The sequence below is a fragment of the Frankliniella occidentalis genome, unplaced genomic scaffold (assembly GCF_000697945.3).
Source record: "Frankliniella occidentalis isolate FOCC.00 unplaced genomic scaffold, Focc_3.1 Scaffold80, whole genome shotgun sequence".
NCBI classification, from domain to species: Eukaryota; Metazoa; Arthropoda; class Insecta; order Thysanoptera; family Thripidae; genus Frankliniella; species Frankliniella occidentalis.
Window position 1 is genome coordinate 922,194 of NW_026267210.1, and position 18,589 is coordinate 940,782.

Genomic DNA, 18,589 nt, shown 5'->3' on the forward strand with positions numbered 1-18,589 from the left:
CCCTCGACCCCTTCCCTCCCCCGTCACGAATTAGCGCCGCTTGAACAGAGAAGCGTCCATTAAGAGGCAGCCGGGCGGCAAACCAAAGCCAAACACTTCAACACTCATTTCCGCAGCGGGGCGTCGCGGGGCGGGACCTGGCGGGGCGGGGCTGGGCTGGGCTGCGCGGTGGGGCGCGGCGCCTTAATAATTTCTTTATTCCTCAAATTCCCGTCGTCGTGGAATGACTCATCACCCCACGGACGGCCGCCACAAATCACACGACACCTCCTCCCGCTCCTCCTTCTCTTTCTCCTCCGTCTTCTTCTCGGGCAGAACGAGTGCGCGCCATCTTCGTATGTTTTTCCTCTCTACTCGCAGCAGTAGGGCCGTGTACAGACCCTCGCCGCGGTGCGGCGCGCGCGCTGGGCACTCCGCGGCGGCAGGGCATAGCAGGGCACCGGCGAGAAGGAGAATTGATTATTATGCGTCTAAAATATGTTCGCGCCGCCGCTGACAGCGGTGGCGACAACTCCTACCGACTTTCCTTCTTTTTCTTCTCTCCCTCCTCCTGCCTCAGCACTCGGCCCTCCTCGGGTCCCCGCTCGCGACATTCAGCTGTCACACGCTTTCCCCTCCCCCTTTCCCTTCCCTTCCCTTCCAGCGCTCTCTCCTCTCCTCACCGCTCACCGGAGTTTTTGAACGCGTCGCTGCTTATTTGAACCCCGTCGAGTAAAGAGGAGGAGGAGGAGGAGGAGGAGAGGACATTCCTGCCGGTCCGGGGCCTTCTCCGTGTCCCGCCTGTTGTGCTCAACCCACTCCGGTACGTACTCCGGGGCCCGGACCTGCTCCGGCGACACGTTGAGATGAAACTGATACGGGTCCCCGGAGCCGGGCTGGCGGCCCGTCGCCCGGCCAGGGCTCGGCCTCGGCTCCGGGTCCCCCCCATAAATAAAGGGCCCAGGCCTCCCGAGGCCCGCGAGTCGCGACGCCAACACTCAAATAGTGCATATAAGGGCCGCCCCGCCCGCCCCGCCCGCCGGGGGAAAGTGGTCGCCGACGACGTCCTCGTCGTCCTTGCGTGGATTCGTTCGGTTGTTCCGGCTATACGATGTCTCGTATTGGCCGCTGCAAGTTTTGTTCTCTCTGGCGCGAGTGTCGTAGGGTGCTTAGGGTGGCCACTCGGGTCGGCCGGGCGAGGCGTTGCGGTGGCCACCCTAGAGGTTTGGCCCGGGCGACACCCCAGAAGAGAGGTCCCCGCTGCCCCCTTCCCTCCCCGAGGCCCGGTGGGCCAAGCACAGCGCGCCAGATAATGATCTGTCCTTTGTTTTCTCTCTCGGCCAGCAGCACACGCCTTTTTCTCTTTTCTTTATTTCGGATGGGAGGAGTGAAGGAGGAGGCGGCGGGTGAGGGGGCGCGGGGCGCGGGGGAGAGGGTCCGAAGGTTTTGGTGCGACCTGCGAGGGACGCGGCGAGGGGGTTTTAGGGGCTGATGCTCTCTATGTCGGACTTATACTGCGCCCGGGCCGGCCCGGGCACCTGTCCTCTATTCATCCCCGGTCGCCCCTTTTTAACAAGCCCCGGGTTTATACTCCCCATCACTCTTATTGGGGTACCTCCGCGTTCCTCCGCCACTCCACAACCGCGCTCTTTATAACGCTGTTGTCTTTATTTTCACCTCGTGCGTCCCTCTGTCCGCCCGCCTGTCTGCCCGGTCCGCCCGTCGGTCGGTCGGCCGGTCGGCGCGGCCTCACCTGGTCCGCTCGCCCACCTGTGCTATCGGGGATCCTGATCTGTCTCCCTGGTCTCCGGATACATTACTCCGTTGCCATGGTGACGCCCTGCACGGCCTCCCCACACGTTGCCGGGGCCGTATATATGCCGCGGGGAGGCGAGCACGGCGACGTCGCTCTTGGTCTGCTCCCGTTGCCGGGGCCGACTGCAGCGGACCGTGGCGTGGCGTGGCGTGGTGTTGCGGGGTGGGGCGCCAAATTTGATTACGAGGAGCATTACCGCTGCTCTGGTCGGGACGCCCTGGGGTGGTGGAAAGTGATTCGATTGCTGCGCCGTGCCACGCCACGCCACGAGACTGTTTTCGCAACCGTCATCGCCGACAGCGATACTCCTCCGATAGCATCCCAACAACAATATGCCTACCGATGGCCAAGGGATGGCGAAAGTGGAGCGCGCAATAGTGAGCATAAGAGGCACTCCCGGTGTACGTCGGACCGGTACACCCGGCTGAACGCCGATGCCTCTACAAACGCCGTGGTCGTGTCCCCGTGTCCACCACCACGGCTGCTGACGGTGCCCTCTGGCCCGGCCGCGGGCGGCGCGCGCGCCCCCGGGGCGCGCTAACCGAGCTTAGATTTATACGCGCTGTCAAATCAACAATTCATAACTGCACTTGTATCTCGCCTCCCTCCCCCCTTGGCTGGCAACCCCTGGCTGCTGCCGGGCGGTGGCGCGGCGGGGCGGTGGTGGTGGTGCTTCCCCGGCCGCCTCCCCCCCTTCCCCGCCTCCCCCTGCTGCTCATCGCCCGGGGCGCCGCCCGCCCCGCGACTGCACCCCGATGAGAGGGTGGCACGCCATCACCCGGTATCAACCAGTAGTAACACAACACAAACACGCACACACGCTCACTCACTCACACACCCACCCTAACTCACACACACGCACACTCACACAGGCCCTGGGGGGCACGTGCTGTGTGTACATATGAGCGCTAAGTGCATTCCAAGTGAATCTTTATTGACGACACTGAGCTTGCCCGTATATTCGCGCATAGATATCGCGGATATCGTTCCCGCGCCGATGTGATGTGTGTCGCTGCCGGTCGGCCGTAACGGCGCGTCTCGCTGCTGCTGCTGCTGTGTCGCCGTCATCGTCCAGGTCCAATATAACCACCATTATACCCTCTCTACCTCAGAGAGCGAATCATAAAGTGTCGTGTCCAGCAACACAGCAGCACACACTCGCTCTGCGTCGAGGAGGAGGTGAGGAGGTGGAGGACGAGGGCGAGGACAACGAGGACGAGGAGGAGGACAAGGGCGAGGACGACGAGGACGGGCAAGGGGAGGAGGATGAGGTGGTTCTGCTCTGAGATTGTCCCGGGCGATTGGGCCGCGCGGAGGGTGCACGCGGTGCGCGCCGCCCGGCCGGCAGATGGTCGCGGCCGCGGACCGCCGCAGCGCGCGGCGCGGCGCAGATCGCGGAGGTGAATAACTGTGGGAGGCTCGCCAGGTGGGGCGCGCGCGCGGCCGGGCGCGGCACTCAGCGGTGAGTTATGGAAGTTTGATGAACGCGGCGCCCTCACGCACCCTCCTCCGGTCCAGCTCCAGCTAGCACCTCCGGACGGCACTCTGGAAAAATAAATAACAAAAAACCAGCGGCTACTTTCCGTGCCACAGATTTGGCTATTCAGAACAGACTGGAATGTTGTTATTTTCTAAAATAATCTTTTAAGTTGGAAAGAACACCAATATTTTGGGGGGTTATGTAGTAGCGGTGTATCACACAGGTCGTTGAGGGCCGCATAAACCTTATAGGTCAACATTGACCGCGGTCCTCGTGGCGAGAAGGGTGACTTCGGGGGGTGCGTTCTGCTGGGCGTCCGCGCACGGCGCGGTGCGGTGCGCGGAGTGCCGCGATTAGCGCGGGCGGGCGCGTGCCGTTCGGGGCGGGGCGGTGAGCGGGCCGGGCTGTGCGCGGGCACGCACCACCCGACGGGCCTTATCACTGCCGGCGCGGACCACGCGCGCCCGCGCCCGCGCTCTCAGGGGACTCCAAGCAGTGGGTCACCCTGCCTGAACGACATCGACAACCGCAAGCCAAACGTCTTGGAGCCATCCGCGGACATTCAAGTTGGAGGCTGGAGCGAGGACTGCGCCGCCTTCGTTTTGCTTGGGTTTAGCGGATAGAGTCTTTCTGCGCCACAATACTGAAGGTCCCCTGCTGCGCTGGCCGGCGGCGCACGCGCTGCGGTGGAGCAGGGCTCGACAATGACGACGGCGTGGTGACACAAAACACGACAATGACAACACCAGCACAACACACAATAACAACAACAACAACAACAACAACAACAACAACAACTAGAGAGAGCCGTGTGGGAGCGGAGTGGTGACAAGTCCGTCATCATAGCGGGTGGGGGGAGGGGTGGCTCAGGGAGGGAGGCAAGGCCGCGCATTGTGATTATGGTCCACTCTGCGGTCCAGGGTGGCCGCGGGACCAGGCACAGGAGGGCCTGAAGGAGGAGGACCTTTGCTCTTGCTCACTTATTTACGCTACCCTGCTAAATGAAAAATAAAAATAAAATGTCTGCCTCGATTTCCAAGCTGTATGCGGCGGCTGAAAAGAACACTAATATATTTCGGCGTCGGCCGAGTGTTTTTCGGCAGGGTACCGACTGTACTGCGCGCGCGGCGCTGGTGAGCTGTTTGTCGGCGCAGATCGTGTTTCTGCTCGCCGCGCGCCGCCCGGCCCGCCGTGCACATGTCATGGCGTTCTGCTCCAGCTGCCCCCGCCCTCCCCTCTAGTAGTAGGTCCAGGAGGACTTTCCGTTCTCTCCGGGTCCCTCCCTCCACGTCCAAGCCGGCCCCCGAGCAGTGCAGAGATGCAGTTATTAGCGGATCTAACGCACTATCTGTAGAGCAGTGGTGACTTTGTCCTGTTCTTCGTGATTTCCCTTTATTTCGGGGCTGGCTGCGGTCTGGTCGCGTTAGTGTGATCCCCTTTCTGGTGGTGGGGCACTCCAGCTCCAGGTGGTTCTGGCCGCGGCCGGGCGGAGCGGCTCGGAGCGGCTTTGCCTTGAACAAGCTGCCCGTCGCGCGGCCCGGGTCCGGGACTCATCGGCGCGCGGCATCCACCCTCCGCCGCCGCCTCCGTGATGCAACCGAGATTAGCCCCCGCCACGCCCCGCCACGCCCTGCCACGGCGTGTCGCTCTCTTTCGACGGCTTTTCAAGTGTCAATCACGACCTTCGCAGGCCTCACAATGCAACGCGACACTCATGCCCTGGCAGCCGGCCCACCCCTCCCCGGCCCGGCTCCAGACCGCTCCAGCCTTGTTGTTGTGGGGGTGTAATGGAGCTCCAGGGATGCTCGGGGGAAGCTTCGCACGGAGGCTTCGGCGAGGCTGCAAGGAAAGCTACGGAGAAGCTCTAAAAAGGAAACCAGGGATGCTACTCCAGGAAGGCTCCAGAGAAGGACTTGGGCTGCTTCACGGTCTGTATGGAGGCTCCTGGGATGGTCCAGAGAAGCTTAAGGGAAGCTTCAGGGAAGCGTTGTAGAAACTTCGGGAAAGGTGCCAGGCGCCAGGGAAACCACCTCGGGTGCAGCTTCAGGGATTTTCCAGGGTGAATGCTGGTTGTATGGTAGGACTTACACTTGCCTCCATTAATATGTAGGTGTTTGACTACGTTGTTATACTTGTGATCTTATTCAATTCATTTAACACATATCCACGCACATACTCTGCGTATAAAACGAGAGGGCTTACACTTGCCTCCGTATCGTGTAGGTGTGTGGCTCTACTTTTTATATTGTGAAATGCCTCATTATTTTGCAATAATTATGCGTGTAGCGTGTTGTTATTCATTTACTCACAGAGGTCTTTGGCTCGCATGGTTCAGGGTTTGTAAGAAATGCAGTTCATATATAATGTCAATACATTATTTATTATATCTAAAAATATAGTACAACAACAGTGTGTAATCATCCCTGTCACTGTGTGCTAACCTTATACGTGCCGGCGAGGCTGCGGTGTCGTCGATCAGGGTTCGCTCTCTAGTTCAATCAGCTCGGGCTCACAGGGGGCGGCTGCGGCGGCGCGCAGTCGTCGTCGGCCTGGTGGTGGTGGTGGTGCAGCTGGTGCAGCGCGGCGGGGCCACCCCTGCGGTTGAGCGGCGGCGGCGCAGAGGATGCACCGCGGGCCGCGCCGTGCTCCGGCAGCTCGGACGGGTGCAAGGCTGCGCCACCGGCGGGCGATGGCGATGGAGATGGCTGTGCGATGTCGACTGCTGGCGCGGACTTCCCTGATGAGACCCTGCCGCGTGGAAATCGTTTCTGAGATGAGGGCGGAACACTGCTTGACTGCGGCCTGGAGGTAGGCGTGCGCGGGGCTCGTGGTCCGGACGGCCACCAGGCGCCGTCGGAAGTAGTCCTCCGTGAGGCGCAGTTGGCGCTCGGCGCGGGCGAGCAGGCGAAGCTCGTAGATGTAGTTGCTCATGATGGCGATGGCGATGAGGATGCAGTGCTCTGGTGTTGCTGCAGCGCCGGCCCAATGTGCACTGGTGTCGGACGGCGCTGCTCCAGCCCTTATCAATGGCAGCGAAAGGTCCACCCAGAGGGGGCTCATTTGAACTTTGCTCCCCACGTGGACGTGGGGTGGGCGCCCCCGTCCTCCTGCTGCTGGAGTCACGGGCTGCAAGCGTCACGTCACTGCTGTCGGCCGACTTCCATAATCGGCCGCGATAAGACAACAACAAGTACTTTCGAGTCGCGCCCAAGCCCTTCCCTATGCTCCTATCACCTCTCCGGTCGGGTTGTCCGCGGCGCGGTCCCCGCCGTGCACTCCGCGCGGGCCACCCCCGCCCTCGGCCGCACAACATCGCGCCCGTCGCCCGCCCAACGTGGATTTGGACCCAAAAGATTACGACAATACCTCGAGACGACTAGACTACAACCAAAACAACAACGTATATTTGATGTCATTGTTTCCTGTGTGTTGCGGAGGGGGGGAGGAAAAGAGCAACCAAAACAGGAAAAAACTAAACAAAGAAGCAGCAACTCGAACAAAATGATTTCTTCTCGACCTCCCCTTCTCTCTCTCCCCTCGCTCCGCCGAGCACCCTCCCCAGCGTCCACCACCCGCGCGCCCCGGACCAAATTACTGGTACATTACACGAGGATTACCGGGGAGTGGGGGGTGGGGCGGCGGGGAGCAGGCTCCGTTGGGGATGAAAAATCCCTGGACCGGAAACTAAACCATACATGTTTCATTGCGACAGTCATCCCTCCCGACGGTTTCCTCCCCACCGAGAGGGCATGCGCGTCCGCGATCACCACTCGACCCGTTCTGTTTTCGCAAACGGCCCTTTCTGCCCTGCGCGCCTTCCCAAAGCCGTCGCCTCCGCCTTTCTTTGCCATACTCAGCTTTTATTTTAAAAAATCGAGCCGTTTCAGAAAAGTTATCACTCTACGCGATATCACTTTCTACTGCATAATGCTAGGTTGGAAAACACAAAACTGTGCAAAAATGGTCGAAAAATGAGCGGAAAAGAGGAAAGTCAGCCCTTCGCCTGGCTGGTTCCGAAGTGGTTCCTCGAGGTCTGAATCTGTCCGATTCGGCGCAGCACAGTATATCTTTGTCAAATTAAGGGGTGGTGGAGGAGGGGAGAGAGCGCGAACGGGATTCCCCCTAACCCTAACCCCTAACCCACCGGGCGAGCTGTGGAGGAATGATCCGTTTACCCCTCGACTTCGGTCATGAGTTTTACTTGTACCTCACTCCGTCCTTGTCCCTCCTCCTCCCCCTCACCAGCGCTGCTCGCTCGGGCTGCTCGGGCCCAGCGACGCGTGAGGATGCAGCACCGCGCGTCGGGCCGCAGAGCGTCGGGAGTGCTTTACAAAATGGACAACAATAGACACATCTCATTGAAGTGGATAATGACATTTGAGGCCCCCGAAGGAGAAAGAGAGAGATGGAGAGAGAAAGAGGGAGAGGGAGGAGGGGTGGATTGCGACTCTGTTTATGAGGGGGGACAGAGACAGCGCGAGATAGGTGCTCCAATAACGCTCCTGTCGCGAGTTTGTTTGTCGTGAGCGCACTGCTCTATTTTGTGGTATAGATAGGGTAAGGGTCTACCCTGCTCTGTAGAGCACACTCTCACTCTACCACTCACACGCACGCACGGACGCAGCGAACGCGTGTACTCGGGGGAGTGACGCATCTCGTGCATTGTCCGAGTGCATCAGCCTCACCCGCACTGCTGCGTCGCCGGGCTGCTCACCGAGGTGGCGATGATGAGCTCATCGCCGTCGGTGTGTTCTGCCCCGACCGCAGAAAGCCTGTACACTGAATCCTTGTGGACGTATACCACGTTATATACACACAACCTCGCAGTGTACAAAACTCAGGTGTAAAAAGGCATAGTTTCCGCGTAGTGATATGCCAGGTGGACGATACGATACCGCACTGCATGCCCTTCGTGCGGACGGTTTGCCTACTCGCTCGGGGCCATAAGCCGCCACCACGACCACAGTTTAGGGGCGAACCCGCTCATGCACGCAGAAACTGCAGTCTGCGTGACGGCCTGTGAGACGTAGAGTCCTATACATGGCTCTAGTGTGACGGCCTGCCTGCGTGTGCGCGGAATACCTACCGCCTTAATGTGCAAGTGGTCAGAAGGACAGCGGCAAATCGCATCCTCCGGACGCATCAGTATTTGTGCAGTATACGCACACAGCATGACCACGAATAAGTGGCACGCACCGGATCCTTGTGCGCGGTGGAGTATACGTTGGTGCCGCGGTGTTTTGGCCATGTTGGTGCCATGCCGCGAGCCGCCCCCAGCCGCACCGAGGCCCTCCCGATCCCCGCCCGATCAATGCTGGAATTCAAGATGGCGGCCACGGTTACGCCCGGCGCGGCGGCGCAGGCGTCGGCCGGAGGGGGGCGGAGCTCGCCAGTGTGCAGAGAGAGGAAGAGAGAGAACGTGAGAGGCAAGGAGAGAGAGAGAAAGAGAGAGGTTGAGAGAAAGAGCTGGCTGGTACACTCCTCTCCCCGCCACGCCGCCCCACACCTCTCGGAGCGCAGGGTGCCGCCGCCGCCGCCTCGGCGAGAAGGCCGAATTCCCTCTAAAACAGCAGCAGCAGCGGTGGCGGCAGCTAAAGAGCGGGCTGTGCCGAAAACAAAAGCCACGCGCAGGAAATAACTCGGCATTTTCGCGGATTTTGCAGCCGAGGTGGTAGACGGGATGAGGGGGTAGGGGTCTGGGCAGTTAAAATAAAAATAAAAGGGAAATGATTGATTTCGCTCGCTTGGCGACGCGCGCGGGAGAGGCCCCGGCCCCAACGCCGTCGGACCAAAGACATCGAAAGCCTTTTACACCGGCAAGGCGAGGCTCGGGCGAGTCGGCCCCAGCTGCGCCAGGCCCAGCGAGCAGGCCCTCTTTGGTGAAACACCTCGCCCCCGAATAAGTTACCGCAAGCGACGAAAACCAACGAAGGAAAAGCGCACCTAATACAAAGCCCGATCTGCAGTGAGGTGTACTTTACTTTAGTCCTTCGAGTCCGATATGACTCAGTTGACATGCTTTGTGGAAAACGGCATACCTTTCACCTTTTTGTAATCCCCCTCCTTAGACACAACGTGTTCAAATAACAACCCCTGCCGATGTACCGGGTGTAACTGTGAATGCGCAGCAGTGTTGCGGGATTGCATACCCGCCAGGGCTGCAGGGGCCATGGCGCCTTGCGGGCGAATTGGGTAGGCAAACCCGCAACACTGCTGCGCATTCACAGTTACACCCGGTATGTTGAGTGATAAGTAATTACGCCACCTAGCTGGCCACGGCAGCTCTTCGAAAAGAACACGGTTTTTATAAGAAACTTGAGGAATATACATTATCCTATTGCCGTGTGAAAATTTTACTGCGCAATTACTTGGCGCAGTCTGCGCGTCCCGCGTACTAACTACGACACCGCGCACGGCGAGTTACGATACAGGACCTGTCGTTTGTTGTAACGTTTCGCGGAGCGCTCCGCTGTAACGTTTTATTCCCCCCGTCGTCGTCCGTCCCGTCGGGCGGGTTTGTCGTCCCCCGCGGTCCCGGTGCCGCTCTCCGTCAGTCACTGTCACGCCGAACGCCCTGGGAGCCGTGAGCGTAGAGAGACTACTTGCAGGGTATACTATAAACGTAGGTAGAGGGGTTCTTGGTGAATAACCTTTTTACATGAAAAACTTTGCAACGCTTTGAGATCGGTGGCTGCTCGCTCAGGGTGGCTGGCTGCCCCTGCTCCAGTAGGCTGCTGGGCTGCGTCCGCATGACTAATACTCCTTGCACGAGCTCTAGTTCAAATACGTGAGCCTTGTAGCGGCGCGGCCGGGGCGGGACGGGGCGGAGCGAGGCGCCGTTGATCTCCGTAATAGACGGTGTTAATAAAGCGGACATCGGAACAAGGTCCCGAGAGCCGCACGCTGCCGCACGCGCTCCGCGGTGGCGCCGCGCCGGTGGGACGCCCCGCAGGACCAGCCGCGGCCGGCTCCTGGTTGCCGCAGGACCATAGGCTGCTGCTGCTCCACGGCAGGTGGGCTGGGCTGGGCAGGCAGAAAAATAGATTTATATTTTAAGAAATATATGTTAAGTTGGAACAGCCTACATTGTTCTCAGTTTGAGCCTTGGTTCTAAGCTAACCCGATTTACTACCGTTCAAAGTATTTACAGAATAGTTATGCTGGTTTTAAAAAACAAAAAAGGATGCTCAGTTTTTTCATTTAGTTTTGTTTTCTTGTACTGACGTTGTGGATTTTCCAGTTGAGGGTATAGGTAGGGGCATCCTTACTTGTGCCGTGTGCCGTGTTTGCCAAAATACTGGAGGAAATTTTACGCTAACCGTGACTTCTCCACGAGTTTGACAGCCTATAAATAGGGTAGGTGTCCGTGGTGCAGGGGTGCAGGGTGCAGACTCTGCAGCAGACGACACGCCTCGCCCGGTGCTGCATTCCCCGGCCCGGCAGTAAACATTTGAACGTCGCTTTGTCCTTGTTTTCGTTTATAGGCAGATTTATCGTGCACTTTGGGCCCGGCCCCCTCGCCTCTCGGCCCCCGCCCCGGCCCCCCGGCCCCGCTCGGCCCTGCGCCGCCGTCGCTTTTGAGAGCTTGGCTCCGTCTTTGCTCTTTGAATAATTATCGTCCCCGTAAGCAAAAGTCGGATAACCCCGGCCTCCTCTGCATCTGAATTCGCCGTGTCTTGGTGCGGTGGCAAAGAGAAATAAAGAGACGTGAGCTTGAAAAATACATTTCAGTATTTAAAAAAAAAAATGCACGCGCAACAACTGTGTTGCGAGTGTGCCTACCCTCTCGATGGATGTTCACTGTGTTCACCTTTACCCCTTGCTGTTCGCACTGGCCGATCAGACTGTAAAGAACGCCATTTTGTTTCTTTTTGCTTCAGGTTCTCAAGTACTGCGACCATCTGCACGGAAAATGGTACTTTTCCGAGGTGCGTGCCATCTTCTCCAGGCGTTTCCTTCTCCAGAACACTGCCATCGAAATATTCCTTGCCAGCCGTAGTAAGTACACCGACAGAGATTATTTTAAGGAACTTTTTATATTGTTTTGGATTGGATGAGTGCCCTATGTAGTTCTGACAGCAGTTCGGCCACAATTTAGAAGATACATTTTCAATTCGTAGTCCTTGAGAACACACCTGAGAATAAACTCGGGGTGGTGGATCCACCTTTTCGTCTTCGGTCTTGAACAAATAAGATCATTCCCGACATTTTTTGGGATCCACCTTTTAGTCTTCGGTCTTGAACAAATAAGACCAAGCCGACATTTTTTGTTGGTGTGAAGTTTGAGAAGAATGGGCTGTAAGGGCACAAAAAAAGGTAGGGGGAATGCCCTCAGAAAACGTCGCTTACCTAGTCAGCTAATCGGAGGGATTTGGCTGTCGCATTTACAGAAATGTTTGTGTTGGCGCTGTGTCTCAGTCCCACAAGCTGCAGACCTTTATAAAAACGCCCGACACTGTTGGTGTAAAGTATTGCTTATGTCAAGAAGGGCAAGATTGTAGTAGATGTTGTGGACGAGCTGCTAAAAGGGTTCCTTTTCGAAGCAGCCAAAACGGCTCACGCGTAGAATAGGTTGCCTACCCACCGGGCTGACGACTGTTCTCTCTCCTTCCGCCTCGCAGCCTCCATCATGTTCGCCTTCCCCGACACGAACACGGTGAAGAAGATCATCAAGGCCCTGCCCAGAGTGGGGGTCGGCATCAAGTATGGCATCCCTCAGACTCGACGCGCCTCCATGATGTCTGCGAGGCAGCTCATGAGGAACTCCAACATGACGCTCAAGTGGCAGCGGCGGGAAGTCTCCAACTTCGAGTACCTGATGTTCCTTAACACAATTGCCGGTAAGAATATTCTTACTTTACTTTTCATGTTTGACATTTCTCTTGCAATGTAAAACATATTATTCAAGAGGGGTTGGCATTACCTTTTTTGAATTGGTTTAGGTCGAACATACAACGATTTGAACCAGTATCCTGTCTTCCCTTGGGTTTTGACCAACTATGAGTCAAGAGAACTTGACCTAAGTCAACCAAGCAACTACAGAGATTTATCTAAAGTGAGTATAGGGGAAAATGGGGAAACGGGAGGGGGGGGCGACGCAGCCTTGTGTGCTGAGAGCATTAATTCTTATTGGCAACTTTATTTATAGCCTATTGGGGCTCTGAATCCAAGTCGAAGGGACTACTTTGAAGAGCGCTACAATACGTGGGAACATGAAAGTATACCACCTTTCCACTATGGCACTCATTATTCAACAGCTGCCTTTGTTTTGAATTGGATGATAAGATTGGTAAGCTTTCTCTCTGATTCCATCTTCATCTCTTAAATAGCGTACAATATTTTAGTGATTTACCCTTCTTAAAACTGATTCTGTGACCTTAATACTTTTAGGAACCTATGACAACAATGTTTTTGGCTCTGCAAGGTGGTAAATTTGACCATCCAAACAGACTTTTCTCTTCTGTTGCACTGTCTTGGAAAAATTGTCAGCGTGACACATCAGACGTAAAGGTTTGTATTCTTCAAAGTTGTTTGAGTTAAATATTACTTCTTTACTTCAAATGCTATTTCACATACTAGCAATCCACTTTTCCAGTTAAGTCATAAATAGAAAAAGCTCTATTTGTGTTTGTTTTTTCAGGAACTGATACCTGAGTTCTTCTTCCTTCCCGAAATGTTTGTCAATTCCAACCGATATCGTTTGGGACTTCAAGAAGATGGTTCAGTTGTCAGTGATGTTGAACTCCCACCATGGGCATCATCCCCTGAAGAATTTGTTCGCATCAATAGGATGGTAAATGAATTGTTCAAACCTTTTAATCAAATTTAACTCACAATGTTTTAAACTAATTTACTATTGATTTTAAAATTTATGTTTCAGGCACTAGAGTCTGAATTTGTGTCTTGTCAGCTTCATCAGTGGATTGATCTTATTTTTGGATACAAGCAAAGAGGTCCAGAGGCTGTCAGAGCTACAAATGTCTTCTATTATCTTACCTATGAAGGCAGCGTAGATATGGAATCTATCACTGACCCAGTAATGAGGGAAGCGATAGAGAACCAAATTAGAAACTTTGGACAGACTCCATCTCAACTGCTAATGGAGCCTCATCCCCCTCGCAGCTCTGCAATGCACTTGGTAAAGCATTTCTTTGTTTATTTTTATTCAGGGAACAATTCATGTGAAAACCCTCCTGAAAAAATTAATTATTCACCAATAATATGTTTATTTATTTTGCAGTCACCAATGATGTTCTCCAGTGTACCTGAAGATGTGTGCATGACCATGAAGTTTCCTTCAAATGCAGCTATCTGTCATATATCAGCAAACACATATCCACAGTTGCCACTTCCATCTGTGGTCAGTGTCACAACAAACCAGCAGTTTGCTTTGAACCGATGGAATTCTAGTTATGCAGGTATATAATAAAGGACTATTTGGGTGTGCATTCTTATGATTAAATAATCAATAACTAACTAAAAATCTTTGCATCTTTCCTTTTAGCATCAGTCCAGTCACCAAGCTATGCAGATGCCCCTCACACTCCATCTGCCAACCTACCACTGTCAATGGATCCTGTTCTTTGTATGTACTTTTGTTCTTTTTAAAAAAAAAAAATGTCTCTTTTAAATTTAAAACCTTGCTATCACATTTTTCTTTTCTGTACAGTACAAGGAAACAACAACAGTAACAACTCTGCATCGCTTAGGCGACACCTTGGGGATAACTTTAGCCAAAAGTTGCGTGTGCGTTCTAATTGCTTTGTAACAACTGTAGATAGCCGATTTCTCGTTGCCTGTGGTTTTTGGGACAATAGCTTTCGAGTGTTTTCAACTGAAACAGGTAAAATTATCATATTTTTATTTTTGAAACTGTAACTTTAATTTCTATTTTCAATTTCTAAACTATTTGCTTTTGTTTTTTTACAGCTAAAATTGTGCAGATTGTATTTGGTCACTATGGGGTTGTCACCTGTCTTTCAAGATCAGAATGCAATATTACTTCTGATTGTTACATTGCATCAGGGTCCGCTGATTGCACAGTTCTTTTGTGGCACTGGAATGCACGTACTCAAACAGTTGTGGGAGAAGGCGGCGGTAGTGGGGAAACACCAACTCCAAGAGCAACACTGACAGGTCATGACCAACCCATATCTAGTGTGGTAATTTCAGCTGAATTGGGTCTCGTTGTGTCTGGCAGCCAAAGTATGTTTTATTTTAAGATTTGAATTTTGCTTCTTGTGAAAGCTGTACTATAGGTCTTTGTAATTTCCACTTACTTTCCAGATGGGCCTGTTCTGGTGCACACAACATTTGGTGATCTTCTACGAAGCTTGGAACCTCCCTCAGGGTTCCGATCTCCTGAAAATATAGCTATGTCCAGGGAGGGTGTCATTGTTGTAAACTATGAACGAGGACATGTGGCAGCCTTTACCATAAATGGTAAAAGGTTACGACATGAAGCACATAATGATAACTTACAGGTTGGTTTTCAATTTTATTTTGCTACATAACTACTGTTTATCAAATTACTAAATCTTGTCATCATAAGGCATCTTCTTACAAGTATATGGTCTGCTATATTGATGAAAACTATTTGTCTTTGCAGTGTTTATTACTAAGCCGTGATGGAGAATATGTTATGACTGGAGGAGATAAAGGTATTGTTGAAGTATGGCGAACCTTCAATCTTGCTCTACTTTACGCTTTTCCAGCTTGTGACAGTAGCGTCCGGTCATTAGCCTTATCTCATGATCAGAAGTAAGTTTAATAAATTTACCGTCTAAATTTAATCATCCTACAGTATTTACATGTTGTGACTAAAGACTAATGATCTAACTGATTTTGCTCATTATCTTTGCAGGTTTTTGCTTGCTGGACTTGCAACAGGCTCAATAGTGGTATTCCATATAGATTTCAACAGATGGCACCATGAATTTCAACAGAGATATTAGAGTTGCTTTCTGGCGTTTAATGTAAAATTTTGAAAACAAATTTATTGCAGAAATTGAAATAAATGTTTACAGATAGAAGAGAATTCTAGGGAAAATATGTAAAAATGCAAAGAAGTGACTGAGCATTCAATTATTTTACATGAATTGTAAATAATCCATGATAGCCATATATTTTCAAACAAGCCATGTAAAAAACGCAGTTTAGAAATTTCATTATGGAATGTGGAATGTGTACATACATTTCTTCAGCCTATTGAAGAGTCCTTTGTTTAGTACACTGGTTGTGGGTTGAATAGCAACAATATGAATTGAGATTAACATTAGTTAAACAATAACAAAGAAGCTGAATTGTACCAAAACCATATAATTTTTAAAAGGCCGTCCAGGATTGCTTTTCAGAGCTTACTTGTACTATAACTTGTACCATAACATTGTTAGATTTTGTAATTGTAGAGAGAGAAATTTCAAAAATTTGTGACAGCACATGTGTATTTAAAGAAAATGTTATTGTTGTTTAAAGGTAAGCATGTAATTCATACCTTGCTGCCAAGAGTGTAGGGCTGTGCAGTGTGCTACTCAAAGCTAAATCTAAATCTTCATTGATTAGACACACAAAAAATTTCCCATAGTTAACCAAGGTGTATATGGCTTTCCTCCAGATTTATAAGCTTTCTTATTTTTTAACCTTTGACATCACTGTTTCTGTCAAAGTGTTCATAGGTTACAAGATTAGACAGTTTTTCATGGATAGGGGTGCTTTTGCTTTTTCAGTGTATAAAGGTAGTCTTCATGTGAGAGATTATTTGTATTACAATGTCCCTTACAAGACATTAAAAATGTATTAAGGCTATGGCTTAGTGAGAACGTTCTGACGCTACCTTGTGTGATGGTTCTTTTTTTTTTTTTTTTTAAGGTATCCTTTTGTTGTTCTTTTTTCTCTTTTAATCTTCAGTTACATTGTCAATGTAACTTGTGTCAAAGTTTATTTATGTTTAATTTTTACACTAGTTGTTATAAATAGAATTTTATCAAAAGTGCCATTAACCATCAATTCCAAATTGCATAAGCATTGCAATAATTTTGGTATGGTGTGGGCACTAGGTTTTATAGGTACTGGGAAGGAATTGAAGTAGCAATTGTACTTACAAATGTGATAATGGCGTTGTTTTTAATATTTTGTGTTGGTGAGGTAAGAACTGCATCAAACTATTCAATCATGAACATTTTCTGAGCCACTTTTACAGATCCTAAAATGTATTGAACAGCAATGGTACCTTCAGCATTGTGATTAAGATTTTATAGTCTCAAAGTTATAATTTAGTAATTGATTGAAAGCTTAGTCTTTAAAGAACATTTCCATGATTTTTATGCTGGTCATGTTGCATAAGTGTAACACTAGTCAGCATTCAGGGACAAAAAAGAGTGGGAACACATAAGGCTTTGTGTTACACAGAATTACAGTTGCCTGGTTAAGGCGGCACTTAAAGTCAGCTATCTGGTATACTATATCTGGTCTGTTTCTACACCCAGACATTTGTTTGAATTACTATAAGTTCTAGGTTTTCTAGATCCCATTAGAGCATTGTTCTATTAGAGTCAAAGTGTAACAGAAATTGAATGATATTTTTACCATGCTTTGTAGTTTCTTACATGCCAGTTGGCTTTTTATGATTTCAAAGGTATTTAAGTTTATTATGTATCTTATGCTCTGTCAATTTGTAAAGGGAAATTTAAGTTCCCATTGTTATTAAGTATTCTGTATTATTATTGAATTTGTGTTAACTTTCTGTGAGTATGCACTCATGTTGGGACAACCCTGTTCAGTATTGGGAACATTGTTTAGTTGTACAAAATGTTTGTACCTATTTTGTTAAAGTTGCCGTCCATCCTTCCCACATGTTTTAGAAACACTTTATAAGAAGTGTAAATAATCGTGTAGTCTTCAGAACATTTTTTTCCTGTAAAAGAGAGATTAGTCAAATATATCTTTGGATCCCAGTCAGAAATAGAAGTCATCTGAATGACATGGTATTACTAACAATTTAGTCTTGGCATCAGAATGATACCTTGATCAAAATAACTTGCTATTGATAGCAGTAACAGCTGCACGGATGACTTTTAAATGATCATAATTGTGATTGTGAGCTGGGTACCTCTTACTGATGTATTTCTGTTGAAGTTTCTTTGATACAGCTTTCTTTCCACTTACAAGCTCCTTAAAGTAAACTCATTTCAAGTAAACTAGAAAATGTTTTAAAGCCTGAGGCTGTTCTTTTTTTTTTTCTTTGTGATGTTTATCAATCCGTTCCAAATATTTCATAGTACTGTTATACTAATAATACTTTTTTCCAACTGCTCATGAAATTTATGCTTAAACTCTGTCCACATTTCATTCAAGTGCAGTAAACTGCACCGTACTTAAGATATGGATGTAGTAAATATTATATACAGATCTCTTATGCAGTTTTAATTCAGTACATTATGAATTATAACTAAAATTGCATGCAGATGATCATATTTGTGTACATATTGTTGTTTTGAAAAATGAAAGCATAATTTGAATCTTTCATCATGATTACTTAATGTCTAGGTTCTCTGGTGCAAGCTTGTTTGTATTTCACCAATTGGTTCTGTTTAAATGTAAGACAGAAATGTGGAGAGAAAAGTGTGTTAGTCTTTTTTATATATCCACTTGTAAAAGTCATAAATGTTTTCAGCGAAATTCTATTATATAACTGCAGAATTTCTCAAAATTCTCACTTTTCTTGATTATGCACTTACCATTCAATGGTACCTCAAAGTATTTTCCTTTACATGTACAAATGCAAAATCGCATTCCATCCAGTCCTTCATTAATATAAGAATAAAGACCAAGTTATAAACAAACCATTATAGTCACACATTTGTGATTTCTGTTTGATTTTATTTCTAGTTTTGAAGTACATTTGTTTAGTTTAGCTTTTGTGTAATGTTCAATGGGGCTTTGTTGCATTTTTAGACTAAATGAACGTTGATTACCTAGCTTCCCAGACCCAGAGGTTTTGGATTTGTTGGTCTCTGTACTATGTACTACTACGTAGTGTTTGTTCAATGTATTGCTTGACCGTATTATTTTGTGAACATGATTGGTGATGCCTATAAATAAACAATATAATATTGTGCCGTTTGTAATAAAGTTACAGTTTTAAAGTTTACAGAGCATTTTTATTTCCTTGGGGTTGTTGTGTCCACCTGTGAGGCATTGTAATTCATAGTACTGGCATGTGCTTGCTTCCCAACAGCATTCCCTTAAGCTCATGGAGACGGCTCCGATTGTCCGAAGCTCGTTTGTCCGAACCTAATTTATCTATTTTAATAAAT

At 50.1% G+C, this 18,589-nt stretch overlaps 1 protein-coding gene across 3 annotated transcripts in view; it reads left to right on the plus strand.

The window, feature by feature from the left end:
• The window catches only part of LOC113211084 (neurobeachin), a 293,174-nt gene extending 274,753 nt beyond the window's left edge, over positions 1 to 18,421 (plus strand). For all 3 annotated transcript variants that reach the window (XM_052268973.1, XM_052268975.1, XM_052268974.1), the window contains exons 33-46: positions 11,156 to 11,273; positions 11,897 to 12,115; positions 12,218 to 12,330; positions 12,424 to 12,564; positions 12,666 to 12,785; positions 12,916 to 13,068; positions 13,156 to 13,413; positions 13,516 to 13,693; positions 13,780 to 13,860; positions 13,945 to 14,118; positions 14,205 to 14,480; positions 14,562 to 14,758; positions 14,884 to 15,035; positions 15,139 to 18,421. In XM_052268973.1, the coding sequence (XP_052124933.1) occupies positions 11,156 to 11,273; positions 11,897 to 12,115; positions 12,218 to 12,330; positions 12,424 to 12,564; positions 12,666 to 12,785; positions 12,916 to 13,068; positions 13,156 to 13,413; positions 13,516 to 13,693; positions 13,780 to 13,860; positions 13,945 to 14,118; positions 14,205 to 14,480; positions 14,562 to 14,758; positions 14,884 to 15,035; positions 15,139 to 15,229 (2,271 nt within the window). In that variant the 3' untranslated portion in view covers positions 15,230 to 18,421. The remainder of the gene's footprint in view (positions 1 to 11,155; positions 11,274 to 11,896; positions 12,116 to 12,217; positions 12,331 to 12,423; positions 12,565 to 12,665; positions 12,786 to 12,915; positions 13,069 to 13,155; positions 13,414 to 13,515; positions 13,694 to 13,779; positions 13,861 to 13,944; positions 14,119 to 14,204; positions 14,481 to 14,561; positions 14,759 to 14,883; positions 15,036 to 15,138) is intronic.
• Positions 18,422 to 18,589: the final 168 nt, after the last annotated feature.